Raw genomic sequence first — 15,643 nt, forward strand, 5'->3', positions numbered from 1 at the left:
CAGCTGCGAAGCCTCATGTTTTCTCCATGATACCAAGATCCAATCAGACATCACAATATGGATTATCGAATTGTTCAAGGATACTTCCTATGAAAAAATTAAGAATGAAGTCCATATTAATTTTATGTGGTGGTGTCATTTGCGTATTAGGTATGTAAACGTTACTTATCTTTTGATCTATCAAACCTGCGTTTCTTACCCCGCGGATATTAGCTGGATTCATACATATATATACGTGCTAATGAACTTTACTTTTTGAAATGTATAAATGATAATTAATGTTTTAAAGCTTGTATTAGAGTGTATCATAATCTGAATATTGATAATCTAATCATTTGATAATGATTGACATGATCCAGAGTTCACAAGGCACATCCTCAGGTAATGCACCTGGGGTTAACTTTGATGTGTGCATTAGTGCATGACATATATGTATTTTTTATATATATGCATTAGCTAGGGATCATTGCTTGTTAAGTTGTTTTCCCAACTGATTCTGAAATCATTGAAATGTAAAGATTTTGAAACAATTCTATAACTCGTATAAGTTGGTGTAAATGTATGAGCAAAGGGGTCATTAAAATTTATGAAATTGTATCAGTGGAAATATGCAGTATTAGATTTTGTTGCATATAATATTAGTACCTACATTTTTCTCTTATAATATGCTGATGGTGCGGACAAGTGCTGATAATTAACCTTTTCAGCCACGGTGACGGTGTACTATTAGACCTGGGTCTTCAAACATTTGGTGTGCCTGGCTAGACTCTGACATCACATGATATCATATGTAGATGTCAGTTGCATTACAGAAGTTGGCTTACCTATCAATTTGATCGAAATTTTCAGTAAATAAAAAAATACGTAATACCTATAATAATAATACAAGGAGTGCAAACGTTGTCTGCGATGCCATAACGTGACATCATGGGCGGTCAATTTACCCTAAAGGAACAAAAAAAATAATCATACATAATTAACTAGGGAAAAAGATATTACCTTTAGATACGAGTACAAGTATGTATACCTCCCCATTTTAAATTTTCTGGAATGTCTACTGACTTGTCTCTGCATGGTTTCTTTTTGCATATGACCTCAATCATCTAGATTAGCATTTCAGGCAGTTTTGTTCCTTTCTGGATATTTTCAGTCTTGAGCCAGTGGACAGGTGTGAAGGTCAAACATGAACTGACAATAACTCGTGATGTTGAAGACCTACTTTTTAAAAAAAGTTATATCCCTTTCCTTAAAGCATGTATATTAATGCCCTGTTCACACGGAGAGTTTAATTCGAATTAAACGTAAAGCTACTGCGAATTAGCTTCGCTTAGTGTTCACACGGAGAATTTAATGCGAATTAGTTTAATTCTAATTAGTTTACTGCGAATTAAATTTCTTCGCATTAGCTCCGTGTGAACGCTAAGCAAAGCTAATTCGAATTAAATGTTGAGGCATGCGTAATGGCAAAATTAGGTCAAATGCTATATGTCCGTGGTTAAAAAATAAGTATTTGATAGAGTTGGGTATTGCGGGTAAAAACCATATTGCAATATTTACATTTCCAATAAATTTCCCCTATAGTTCTTTACAAAATAAAATGCAGTATATTTTCTCATGAACTACATTAGGTATGTATCACGAATAAGCATGAATATCTCCATTGTTACGTCATAATGCCGCTCTTGACGTCAAAAAATCAAAAAAAATATAGTGCACACTGTTTTGTTTTAAAAATGACAGTTGAACGGCGTAAATCTATGGCAAGTTATCAGAAAAATAATGTAAATATAAGAAATGAATTTAATTTTTTGAAGATTCATAAGGTATATGAACTACAACGCTTCACGCCGGCATATTTATCATGAAGCGCTAACGCGCTTCATGAAATATGCCGGCGTGAAGCGTCGTAGTTCATAACCTCATGAATCTTCAAAAATTAAATTCATTTCTTAAATATTTTACTCGAATATTGCAGTATATTGCAGTTATATTTATATTAATAAATGTGAATAAAAACTAATAAATTGTACTTAATTTATATATTTTAAAAGAACTCTTTACTGTTAAATAGAAAAATATGACACAACAACTACTTACAGACCACTTTACTGTAAATAAAATTCAAATAAACGTTAAAATTTGTGAATTGCTTTGCCAAACGGCAGCTTTAGCCTTTGAGTTCTTCACAACCTCGAACTCTTCGGCCATTTTAACACACTAGAAACTAAAACCCAAACGTACTTTTATTATACTTGTTATACGTACTATATTATGACATAATATAGAGAAAGAGATCAGAAAACCAGAGTTGTTAAACAGTGTGATAGAATAATCTTTTGAATAAATATAATTTTATTGAGAATGGAAGTATTAAAGTAAATAGAATATTAACGTCACATTTTGAGAATATAGATTTTCGGAATTTCAAAGATCAAACCATACCCGGACCCTTAATTGTGTTAGTGTGAAACTTCGGACATCCGGTGTTGTTATTTGACACGAATAAATATGCCTGTGGTGTTGTTGACAAGATAAACACTTTATTTCAACATTTTCTTACAATTCAAAATTGTTTTATATATTCATATATATCGTAAAATACCGGTATCCGACTTTTATATCGCGATATATTGTCGCCATGGGAATTACCGCGATATACCAATATACCGGTAACATTGCGCACCTCTAGTATTTGACGTGCTATTTTTGAAAAAGTATTATTGAAAAACTAAGAAAAATTGTGTTAATCACTAAAATGTGTGCACAGACATTGTAACATTATGTCAAATGCATCTGCTCCTTACGAAAACCATAATAGCCTTTCTGACGCTTGGCCGAAGAAGTAGAATTTTAATTCGCATTAGTTTAATTCGCATTAGATGTCGTGTGGATGCAATTTAATTCGCATAGTTTGATTCGCATTAGTTTACTTCGCATTAATTTATTGCGAATTAAACTCGTCGTGTGAACAGGGCATAAGATTTTGGACATTGATTTTGAGTTTGAAGCCTATGAAACATGTAATCTTGACCTTTTATCATCACATTTAACATGTTTGACAGTATTTTTCATTGTAAAATGTGATATTTATATTTTTTTATGTAATCAGATATTTTGTACTAATTTTTTTCAGTATGGTTCATTGGGTTTTCCAACTCTACAAAAACAGAGTAAGTATATATTAAATAAATTTTATTACTGGTATTTCAAAATTACGTCATCTGTTCCTTATATTAGCATTCAAATGTCTTGGAATTGTTGTGCCTTAAATAGCTATAGTTACAAGGGTATTTTCTATTCCTTAACTCTTATTTTAAAACATTGTAATAATTTCAGTTTTACGAGCCTCCTCAATGGTACAGGACATAGTGAAATATACGATGAAATCACTGCCCTGAAGAAACGCATCAGTCAGCTGGAAAAACAGTATGTATAACACACAACAAAGCACATTTTTAATTTATTATTGATACTTAGCTAGGTCATTCAAGTAGTGTACCCTAACCCTGAGTAAAAAATAAAATCTTGTTTTATTTTTTGCTTTTAAAGATATTTTAAAAACATTTCAGTTTGATATTGATTAGAGATTGATTATTTCCCAGAGATATACATGGATATCTTACTAGCAAGATGTTATTAAATATTATAAAGTACATGTAACAGCTCGTGTAGATAAAAACCGAATGGAGTCTTTTGATTGATCAAACAGCAAAAACAGATACAGGATAGACCAATTTGAATAAATGTGTATGATGTGTACATGCTTTTAAGCTTTGACTTCAGAAAATAAATTTTAAAAGTCTACAACATGGGACACAATATTATTTATTCACATACATGCACATTATTGTATGCATGGATAAATTTTGGAAGTCGGGAAGTGGTATTTATTTGAATTCATATGCCGCCTACTTGAAATGTTGTGATTGTTTTACAAGTATAAATTGAATGAAATTAGCCATGCAGATGTGTCAAGATTTATTCAGAGCGATATGATTCAGAAGGGTTTGGATTTCTCAATTATTTACTGTAATGCACTTGCCATGGGCAAAGTGCATTAGTTATGGACGTGCCTATGCATTTTTTGAAACATGATGACAGAAATAATATATCTTTTTACAGATTTATTTTTGCCCTTTCATTTGCCAACTTGGAGATATTTTTACAAAAAAAATTAAATGTATATATGGTCTTTTTAGACACCAAGTTTAAATACATGAAGAAATTTAATTAAATTCATTCATGTTAATTTTTTAAATTGATAATACAGTAATGAAGGTCATAGGTAAGTCTATATCACTGATCAATGGATCGAATGGCTTCTAATTAAGCAACTTTTTCTTTATTGCCTTTATAAGTCAGTCTTTGCTTACTATAATATATTAAAATTACTTGTAGTTCAATCTGTCACCAGTATTAAATGATCTTTGTCAAAAATTCAGTTTATAACTGATTATATTAAAGAAAAAATTGAAAAAGAAATAAACTGTATTTCAACTGTATAATGTAATCATGATATTCTATAGATCACTATATTTTTGCAACACCTTTTTTGACCTTCTCTCCTTTGGCTAGCAAAGATGGTGATCAGAATAAATTCTCATTTAAACTGTTGTTTTTTTGTTCTTTTTTTTCTTTTTTTTTTTTTGGTAATTATAAATTTTGAAACATATACCAAGGGCATTAAATTTGTCTATTGCTAAATTGTTTCAACTGGTTAATGATTGTAGCAAATTGATTATGTTTTCTGGAATTTTTTTTTAACTTTGAATCTTTCTTTAAGGTGTGCATAAATAAACCAAGAAAAAACACTAATATATATCTATAAAACTGTGTTAAATTTATGGAAAGGAATGTGTTCATTGGTCTAGGAATGTGCCTTAATTATTAACAATAACTTTTTAATTAATAAAGTGAAATTAATCCTGTATTAAAGTCTAAGGAAAAATATTATGTAGAATTTGCACAAAATTTTCATTCATAAATATTTTATTAAAATGCATGTCCATTAAAGCTAGAAATAAAAACATTTAATTGATAATTAAAATATATTAAAAATACAGCCAGCTTTGCTTAATAAAAACAACTTTTAAACAGGTCACTTTTCTTTTCATGCATGACATATATATTACATGTACAATTTATTTCCATTTTATGTATTCAAAATCCTAATTATTATTTTCATCCTTTAGAATCAAGCTACATGTAGGCCTAAATGATGATTTAATGGTGGATAAACAAATCTCCATTGTGTTAGGCAACTGACAATATTGATTCTGCTAATATTTTCAAAAGATTTTTTTTATATATATTTCTTATCTTTATACAATTTTATAATTTATTATACAGAAATAAGATTTATCCAGATGTGAAATTCCTGAATTATAAAGATAGAAAAAGGATCTTGGTATGTATACCGGTATATAAGTCACATCTCAATATCAAAAACTCAGCATGACTGACAAAAAAACTCTCTGTATCAAAAGGATTGAATTGTTGAGGTTGTCACAGTAAAATCTTATTCAGGTTAAATTATAGGTTTACTCCAAACTTGGCCCTTGCATTCTATTGAACTTCAAATACTGTTACATAGTCATTTTCTGCTAGCCAAGGATTTCTGATATGCTACTCTCCTCAAAAGAGGAGTTTATGAGCTGGAGATTAGAGCATCAGAATTCCTTGGCTAGTGAAGATGATATATGGCATGCAACTTTCATAACAGTGAAATCTTCTAGTAAACACTGTTTATATTCCAAATTTCAGAATAAAAAAGGAGAATATGTTGAATAGTATTTTTAAAATTCTTTCTTAAATAAATAATGACCAAGATAATTTTATTTCTGAATTTAAGTCTATAACAAACTTTTCTGATTGATATCAGAGTTCTATATTTAGATCTCAGGAGGTGCCGGTTTTGTTGGATCTCACCTTGTGGACAGGTTAATGTTAGAAGGTCACGAGGTCACGGTCGTAGACAACTTCTTCACCGGCAGGAAACGGAACGTGGAACACTGGATTGGACACGAAAACTTCGAGTTAATAAATCATGATATTGTGCAGACACTATTTATAGAAGGTAAGTGAATGCACTGTACATGTACATAAATTGGTGTACACTTTTTTACAGGGTCATAATTTCAAAATTTAATTTACTCAAATTTTGTTGACTATCACTATATGCCTTACATGTATATAAAGTACACTTTGGTATAAAGTTGTTGGAGTATTCATGAATTAGTGCTTCACGTGTGTGTGCCGTACATTGTTTATACAAATGATTTCTTAGCTGTATCAATGAATTAGCGCATCACTGTCGGTGCCAAAGCCGCTAAAAAAATGGAGCGTGCATTTTTAAGCACACATACACTAATTGACAAAATTTTACCAGTAACTGTCAATAGAAACACAATGAGCCTTGTTTGTTGTGATGCATATGTATAATACAAATTTAAATGTTGATATTGTATAACAGGTATTTATAGAAGGTAAGTAAAGTCCATAAACTATCATCATTCTTATAAATATATCTGCCAGGTTAATTTACCATTACACCACTGGTACTTTAATTGACAGTCTTTTCTCTAACTGCTTCCAGGATTTAAAAGGCTTTAAGATTTCTCCATAAATTAAGAGTTTAAAAAAAGACTACAGACTTTTTGTATACAATGCCTGGTGGGCTGTTTTTAGTGATGTTGGATCAAAGGATGCTTTACCAATTGGGCCACTACCAAAGCATCTTAATCCCTGGAATATGGGTTTTTGTTATAAGTTTTCCATTCTTCCAATGGAAGCATTTTCTTTTTTTGTTTTTCTATAAGAACCATTCTTTTATTAATGAAACTTTACAATTTTGATCAGACTCCCCAATAAAATTTGGAGATACCTGAAGAAATAGAGACATGAAACAATAAGGATAATAAAACACAACATTTGAATTTTGATTTCTTCAAATGATGCAAAAAATTGCATATTTTCCTAGCTAAAACTTATTTTGAAACACACTTCCTTTTTGCATTAAACATTTCTTACAGCTTTGAGTATTCCAAAATAAAAGCCAATACCATCAAACTTTCAAAATGGTTTTTACATGTTTTAATTTTAGACCTTTACTCTTCCAAGATATGTTTTGTGGTCATTGCCTTGAAACCAATTTTATGAACAACTTACTGTAAACTTATTTTTATTTGCATGCGAGAAATTTTCGTGAAGTTCGCGAGAGCATCATCATCACAAATATTTCTTGCTGCAAACCGGTCCATAAAGTGTTATTTGTCTATATTTACATTTCCAATGTCTTTGTCCGAGATAAAATTACTAATTGTAAATGTAATTGATTTCCTCATGAATGTTTTGGCGCGGTTCCAAAAAAAAAAAAACCATGTACAACCCAGTGAAAACCATCAAAACTAATACCATAGGGACCAACAACATGCTGGGTAGGTACTCAATATAATCAACTACATGTACAACCCAGTGAAAACCATCAAAACTAATACATGAAGATCGATGATCAATGGATTGGCTTGTGTGATAATATAATTATACATAAACCCAGTGAAAACCATCAAAACTAAAACAATAGTTACCTAGATCAAGCTGGGAAGTACCTCAATATAATCAACTACATGTACAGTTATTCCTTAAATAAATAACAGATCCAAAAAGGCTTGGTCGCGAAAAATTAATCGTCACAAACTAGTTTACCCCAGCTAAATCGCAAAATAAAGTTGTCGCAAATAAAATTTATTACAGCATTAATTGTTTTGTGAGGAAAAAAGGATGCATTTCATTGAAATTAATATTTAAAATTTCTTTCAGTGGACCAGATTTATCACCTGGCCTCACCCGCTTCTCCCCCTAACTACATGTACAACCCAGTCAAGACCATCAAAACAAATACCATAGGGACCAACAACATGTTGGGTAGGTACTTAATATAATCAACTACATGTACAACCCAGTGAAGACATTCAAAACTAACACCAGATAATTTATTTTGCAAATTATAATTACATTCAATACTAGCTTTTTTTTAAGAGGAAATATTTTTACGATAGGGTACTTGTAAACCAATGTATTGAGAGAAATAAACAGCAGAAACTCTTTTGTTTCATATGTAAGATCATAAACTTAATCAGCAATCCAAACTGTATGAAAAAAAAACATGTACATATATGAAGGACTTTAACAGGATGTGTATTAGCCTAAAGTTAGCCCCTGGTAGTAATACATAATACACCTAGTGCACCCGTGACTTTTCCATCAGAAAGTCATTCAATGCATTCTTTCACATGTATTTACCTTTATTCAAAGAATACAATGTCATGTTTATATTAAATTTTTTTAATTTCTAATTTAGATGTGTATTATGTTACATTGTAGGTTTAACTAAGAGGGTGAGAGGGAGGCTCCTATTGGCCTCCACATCTGAAGTATACGGTGGTATGTACATCATTATACACAATTTGGATGTATTATTTATAAACAGCATACACATGAGTTTGGCAAATGTACCAAATGAGTTGCCTATAGCTACTTCACATCCCTTTTCCAGACAAAATCTCTTGTATTTTCTAAAATTAAAACATACTTTGTACATGTGGATTTTATACTTCTGTGCAAAGCAGATTTTGGGAATAGAGTGGTCATGCAAATTTAATGATCTAAGTAAGTCAGCTAGATCAACAGAAGAACATGTAGAGTTTTAATGTGCCTTTTAACCATCTACTGATCTAGTGAGCTCACACAGTAATATGACAATGCTTCAAATTTTGTTGAAATTGCTATTTTATGCTAAATAATATTTTGGATGAAGTAAATCCTGTCATTTTGAATCTTTCCAGGAAATATCAATAAACTCTTTTCAGTTGTTTATGTCATGCATAGGTAGGAAAGCCACTGTTCACTGAAAAGTGACACCCTGTCCCTAAGTTTCGCATTTGGCTTCCCTTAAATTTGTCTGTTTACATACATGTAGATCCAGAAGTTCACCCCCAGCCAGAGGAATACTGGGGACATGTAAACCCCATTGGTCCTAGAGCCTGCTATGATGAGGGAAAAAGAGTAGCTGAAACCATGTGTTATGCGTATGCAAAACAGGTAAACTGTTAACTGGAGTCTGTTTTTTTTTTTTATATATAAATTACTTATTTCAGCATGAAAGGGTATGACATTGAAAAGAAACCCTCATGACTTTAACATATCTTCTCCAGCATATAACAGTTAACTATAAAAAGGGAAGAATGCTTTCAGCTAGAGGAACATATTTTTTTCAACTCATTTAATATGCAAGTCTTTTCAGTTCATTCTTAACAAGTCAAATTTTGTAATTAATGGCTTACAATTCAATGTTTTAGGATGGAGTACAAGTAAGGGTGGCCAGAATATTTAATACTTTTGGTCCCAGAATGCACATGAACGATGGACGTGTGGTTTCTAACTTTATCCTACAGGCTTTACAGGGACAGAATATTACAGTGAGTAATGAATGAAAGACAGTAATCCTCATTTACAGAAAAACATGACTACTGTTAACCAACTTTTATTTGCGTGCGAGAAATATTCACGAAGTTTACGAGAGCCTCGTCATCGCCAATATTTCTCACCGTGAACGGACCTTAAAGTCTCTGTGTCTATTAAAAACAGATCCAAAGAGACCTGATCACGAAAATTAATCGTCGCCAAGTAGTTTACCCACGGTAAATCACGAAATAAAGTCCTCATGAAATAAAAGTTGGTTTACAGTATTTGGGAACACTCTTGATTTTAAGAATCCTGTTTGAAAATGATCCTTTCTTAATTTTTTCAATGAGAAAATTTTTCTGTCAGTCATTATTTTATACTACTGTTATTATTATTTTTTTTTCATTCTATTTTATATATGGAGTGTTTTGATTTTTCTAAAAATCAAATTCCTTTCTCTAGGTCTAGATCTATTCAAACAAATATTGACGTTTTCTACTCTTGTGATCTTTTAATTCTTTCTCTTTGTCTACTTGTACTGAAGTTTTCTACTGCTTTATTCCTGTCTCTTTGTCTACTTTAAATTACTGAGGTTTTCTTCTCTTATTCTTATTCTTTTATTCCTGCCTACTTTTACTGAGGTTTTCTACTCTTTTATGTACAGGTGTATGGATCAGGAGAACAGACTCGGTCCTTTCAGTATGTCTCAGACCTGGTAGATGGTCTCATTAAGCTGATGAATTCTAATTACTCCCAACCAATCAACTTAGGAAATCCTGAGGAACACACTATCATGGACTTTGCTACTATCATTAAAGATCTAGTTGGTAGGTGAAAACCATATTTCCAATAAAGTTAAAACTTAAGGATAATTAAGGGTTAAGATTTATTTCAAACAAGTTAATACATGCAAGGAGAATCAATTAAAATGACCCAAATTTATTTTTTTCCCAAAATGATTTGAAAAATACAGGAGGGTCATATCCCGTAAAATTCCACACACATATGACATATTTTTCTTATTGCTAGCGCTCTCGAGCGCTAGCAACTACGTTAGTCCAAATTCCTTGAATACGCATGCTCGGCCGCCATGGCCATACATTCTGGGAAAACTGTGAAAAACTACTACAGATAGACCGTATGATAACAATTTCGTTGTATTTTGTTGTAGCATGAAATAACTATTTATTTATTGTGTAACTTACACTTTAAAGATAACTTCATATTTATAATATTTCAAATTCTGGGGGTTTTTTTGCTGACGGAAAAGCCCGAGCCAGTACTTCCCGAGCACAACCAAAGATAGATTCTAATTTCTGATTGGTCAATTCAGCCAATCTTACAAATTCCAGAAACAGAAGCAAGAATTTACACTAAAAACAACGAATAAATCCACTATTTGTGTTTAAAAAATTCTGATGTGTATGGCTTTTAACCTAACATATCTTGACAAAGATGACCCAAAGGACCAATTAAGCTACTTCAAAACTCTCTGGACTCTTTACACGACATACACTTTGAGTTATTAGCTCACCTGAGCCGAAGGCTCAAGTGAGCTTTTCTGATCACATTTTGTCCGTCGTCCGTCCGTCCGTCTGTCTGTCTGTCTGTCCGTCCGTCTGTAAACTTTTCACATTTTCGACTTCATCTCAAGAACCACTGGGCCTATTTTGACCATACTTGGTACACAGCATCCTTGGGTGAAGGGGAATTTAAATTGTAAAAATGAAGGGACATATCCCCTCGCAAGGGGAGATAACCAAGAAAAGACAAAAATAGGGTGGGGTCATTAAAAAATCTTCTTCTCAAGAACCACTGGGCCAATAAGGCTGAAACTGATGTGGAAGCACCCTGGGATAGTGTAGATTCTAAATTGTTCAAATCATGACCCCCGGGGGTTGGGCGGGGCCACAATGGGGAATCAAAGTTTTACATAGAAATATATTGGAAAAATCTTTGAAAATCTTCTTCTCAAGAACCACTGGGCCAGAAAAGCTGAAACTGATGTGGAAGCACCCTTGGGTAGTGTAAATTCTAAATTGTTCAAATCATGACCCCCGGGGGTGGGGCGGGGCTACAATGGGGAATCAAAGTTTTACATAGAAATATATAGGAAAAATCTTTGAAAATCTTCTTCTCAAGAACCACTGGGCCAGAAAAGCTGAAACTCATGTGGAAGCATCGTTGGGCAGTGTAGATTGTAAATTGTTTAAAACATGACCCTGGGGGGTAGGGCTGGGCCACAAGGGTGAATCAAAGTTTTACATAGAAATATTTAGGAAAAATCTTTGAAAATCTTCTGCTCAAGAACAACTGGGCCAGAAAAGCTGAAACTGATGTGGAAGCACCCTGGGGTAGTGTAGATTCTAAATTGTTCAAAGCATGACCCTGGAGGGTAGGGCGGGGCCACAATGGTGAATCAAAGTTTTACATAGAAATATTTAGGAAAAATCTTTGAAAATCTTCTTCTCAAGAACCACTGGGCCAGAAAAGCTGAAACTGATGTGGAAGCACCCTTGGGTTGTGTTAATTCTAAATTGTTCAAATCATGACCCCCCGGGGGTGGGGCGGGGCCAGAATGGGGAATCAAAGTTTTACATAGAAATATTTAGGAAAAATCTTTGAAAATCTTCTCAAGAACTACTGGGCCAGAAAAGCTGAAACTGATGTGGAAGCACCCTGGGGTAGTGTAGATTCTAAATTGTTCAAATCATGACCCCCGGGGGGTGGGGCGGGGCCACAATGGGGAATCAAAGTTTTACATAGAGATATATAGGACGAATCTTTGAAAATTTTCTCTTTAAGACCCACTGGGCCAGAAAAACTGAAACTGATGTGGAAGCACCCTGGGGTAGTGTAGATTCTAAATTGTTCAAATAATGACCCCCGGGGGTAGGGCGGGGCCACAATGGTAAATCAAAGTTTTACATAGAAATATATGGGAAAAATCTTTAAAAATCATCTTCTCAAGAACCACTGGGCCAGAAAAGCTGAAACTTATGTGGAAGCATCCTGGGTAGTGTAGATTTCAAATTGTGTAAATTACGATCATTGGGGTATAGGGTGGGGTCACAATATGTATTACAAGGGGGAAATCTGGTAAAAAACAATATGACAAAAGATTCTCAGGTGAGTGATGTGGCCCATGGGCCTCTTGTTTTCTATATTCCTTTCAGCTTCCATGTATTTTCTTCGCTACATTTCCACGAAATTCTCTTCTTTAAATCAGCTCATACATGCAATGTCTCAATCTGCATCTTCTTCATATTATATAGAGCCACCCCCCCCCCCCCCCCCTCTCCAGTAAAGGTCATATATGTTCTGTTGCGCCAAAACTCCAATAGGTCACCCTCCCCCCTTATTTCTTAACCTTTGTGTCTACAAAATGCGCCTCACAGAACAATAATAACTTTATCACTCTCCAGCCCTGATAAAAATTAAAGAGTTCAGCAAAATAAATCACATGATCATGGATCTTCCTTTCTGTTTAAAAAATGCTACGGCGCTAGCTCACCTATCTTTTTAAAAGATAAACTTGTTTTTACAAATTAAGGAAAACTAAGGAAATTCCTTAAATTTTTTTTTCGAGTTTTGGCCTTGCTATGATGCGGTAATTTAATAATTTACTCATTTTATTACATAAGAATTACGTTTTTTAAAAATCCTGTTCATCTTTAAAAAAATGATTATTTTCTCTAGTTGATTGTTAACACAGGCTTGTAAAACGAACATGTTTCCCCTTTTAAAAAAGTTTTGTTTTGTTCGAGTTATTTCCCCTTTCTCGTATGGGTTACATTTTATGCTGTATATCATAGAAGAGTTTGAAAAAAAATAAATAAAAATGGCTTCTAGTTCATAAAATTAACTTTAGATGAACTTTAATGCAGTAAAATAAATACACTTAGACCATGCAAAGTTAATTCCTTGGTTCTCAGGCTTTTTTTAAAAAGATATATGATAAAGGAAGGAGGCATTTTTTTAATAACTTTTTATTTCCCCCAAAACATGATGAGGCAGCTTTTTACATCGTACAAAACCTCAGAAAATGATGAGGGAGGTGATTTGTTGTTTTGATTTTATTATTAGATTTTGCAATGAAAAGGGTCAACAAGGCACCATTGGAAGAGATGAGGGAGGGCCTGAGAACCATTAAATTAATTTTTTATGGCCTTATTTATTGTAACACAGTTACTGTTTCAGATGTAAACAAAGACGTAGCAATTGAATTTTTTTGATTACTATTAAATCTAGTGAATAAAATTGAACAAAAAAGATTAATTTAAAAGTGTACTCAAATTTCTTCTCTTCCTTTGAAGGTGGATCCAGCCAGATTGTCAATAAGCCCGCTATGCAAGATGACCCACGAAAAAGAAAACCTGACATAACTAAGGCAAAGAAGTATTTGAAATGGTCACCCCAGGTAAGAAAGTACTTTAATTACTATGAGGCCAAGCTTAAAAAATCCTTTGTTTGCAGTTGCCGACCTATAATTTTCAGACTGGGTAGGTAGGTAGGCATCCTTTTTTTTTTTTTTTTTTTTTTTTTTGAAAGAAAAATAAAATTCAGATTTTTGTTAAATAACAAATAATAGAACTTTTCCATGTTTTCATTGGCCTACTAAACATGAGTAAGATCCACTCTTGTTATAAACCACTGATAGATAAAAACAAAAGTCAAAAATTGAAAATGAAACAATTTTTAATAATCTGAAAAATTAAAAAAAAAAAAAAAATTACAAAATGGCTAAAAAAAAGTTTGGGTCGGGTGCATTTTCAGTGGGTCGGTAGGCAACTGCAAACAAACTAATTTTTATTTTAGGCCTGAGTGATACAGTACACTATTTATACTGCTTGCTTGGTAATGAAACTAGCTCTGTTTGTGATCTTACAGATGCAATTTCTTGGATGCACAATTTGGATCTTTTAACTTGAATTTTGTTTAAATCATGAAACCTTATTTTTTTTACAGGTGCCAATGATTGAAGGAATAAAGAAAACAATAGAATATTTTAGAAATGAATTAAAGAGAACACGACACAGTGAAAGAAATCTACATTTTCCAAATTAAGATATACAGGGATAGATGCATATAAAAGAAAGTGCCAGGAACGGATGACTTTGCAAGTAACTTACAGACATTCAGTTCCCAAAAATTAAGGCCATGGGAAATGAAAATCATTTTGACTGGAGAGTCGTTTCATTCTCATTGTGTTTGCTATAAGCGTCTTTTACTGTTTAAGTGTGTAGCAGAATTAAGAACCGGTTATTTTTTTATTTTAGCGTATATTTTTCTAGGTTGTTCAATTCTTTACATCACTGCTCAACTAAAAATATGAAACTGTGTTTATGTTTTTATCTGTGCTGCGTCTTTGTTAATATACATTCCATTTTCATGTTCAATTGATTTAAAATTCCTGAGCATAATGTATGTCTATTTTCATGTAGGACAGGCTATGGTAATGGCAGAATGTGGTCACTTATCAAAACCCAGTTAAAATTGTGATTATAGTTTAAATTTAAACTAACTTAAATTAATCCTTGTACTGTATACAGGGTTATTTTCGCCCCATTTAAATTTCGCCCTTTCACACTTGCAAACAATTTTGCCCCGTTTTAAATTCGCCCAATCAGAGTTTTATTAAAGAAATTATATCGTATTATTTCATTTCGCCCCATTTTAAATTCGCCCAAATGAGGGTAGGACGAAAGGCGCGAAAATAACCCTGTATACAGTATTATTTTTGCTTGTTTGTTTCTTGTTTCTTATCTCTCTTGAGAATTTGTCACTCATATGGAGGCATTATTTTTGATTCAAGCTGTATATGTAAATTTAACATTTTATTGAATTTCATCATTTTTGAGGGGAACTCATAAAATTTTAGATACTTGTACTTTTCACTTGAGAAAACATGGAAGACAAGCTTGCCTGTCTGATATTTTCATAAGATTCATAGATACAAAAGATTGTCCCTGGTTTTTTCCAACCATTTGTGCTTTAAAATGGAGGAAAATTGGAATAAAATATGAGAAAATTTGGAGAAAGATAAATTTGTGATATTCTTTGACCTCTGCATCATTTCACTTAGACCTATTACTGCATGATTTTAGGACAATGATGATGAAAGATTTTCGATCATTGTTCTAAAAAACCCTCAAACTAAGCTAACATTTTCTCATCCTTT

The 15,643-nt window shown here is 32.6% G+C and overlaps 1 protein-coding gene across 1 annotated transcript; it reads left to right on the top strand.

Moving 5' to 3' along the window:
* On the top strand, nt 1-14,658 carry LOC134254420 (UDP-glucuronic acid decarboxylase 1-like). Its single transcript, XM_062736944.1, has 12 exons — nt 1-150; nt 3,134-3,170; nt 3,337-3,426; nt 5,350-5,407; nt 5,896-6,076; nt 7,819-7,923; nt 8,383-8,442; nt 8,978-9,099; nt 9,357-9,476; nt 10,127-10,289; nt 13,779-13,882; nt 14,431-14,658. The coding sequence occupies exons 1-12, from the start codon at nt 27-29 to the stop codon at nt 14,527-14,529; spliced, it is 1,263 nt and encodes a 420-aa protein (XP_062592928.1). The 5' UTR covers nt 1-26; the 3' UTR covers nt 14,530-14,658.
* The last annotated feature ends 985 nt before the right edge of the window (nt 14,659-15,643 follow it).

The sequence above is a fragment of the Saccostrea cucullata genome, unplaced genomic scaffold, assembly GCF_032062105.1.
Source record: "Saccostrea cucullata isolate Sc308-1 unplaced genomic scaffold, CSIRO_AGI_Scuc_v1 ctg1275, whole genome shotgun sequence".
Classification (NCBI taxonomy): Eukaryota; Metazoa; Mollusca; class Bivalvia; order Ostreida; family Ostreidae; genus Saccostrea; species Saccostrea cuccullata.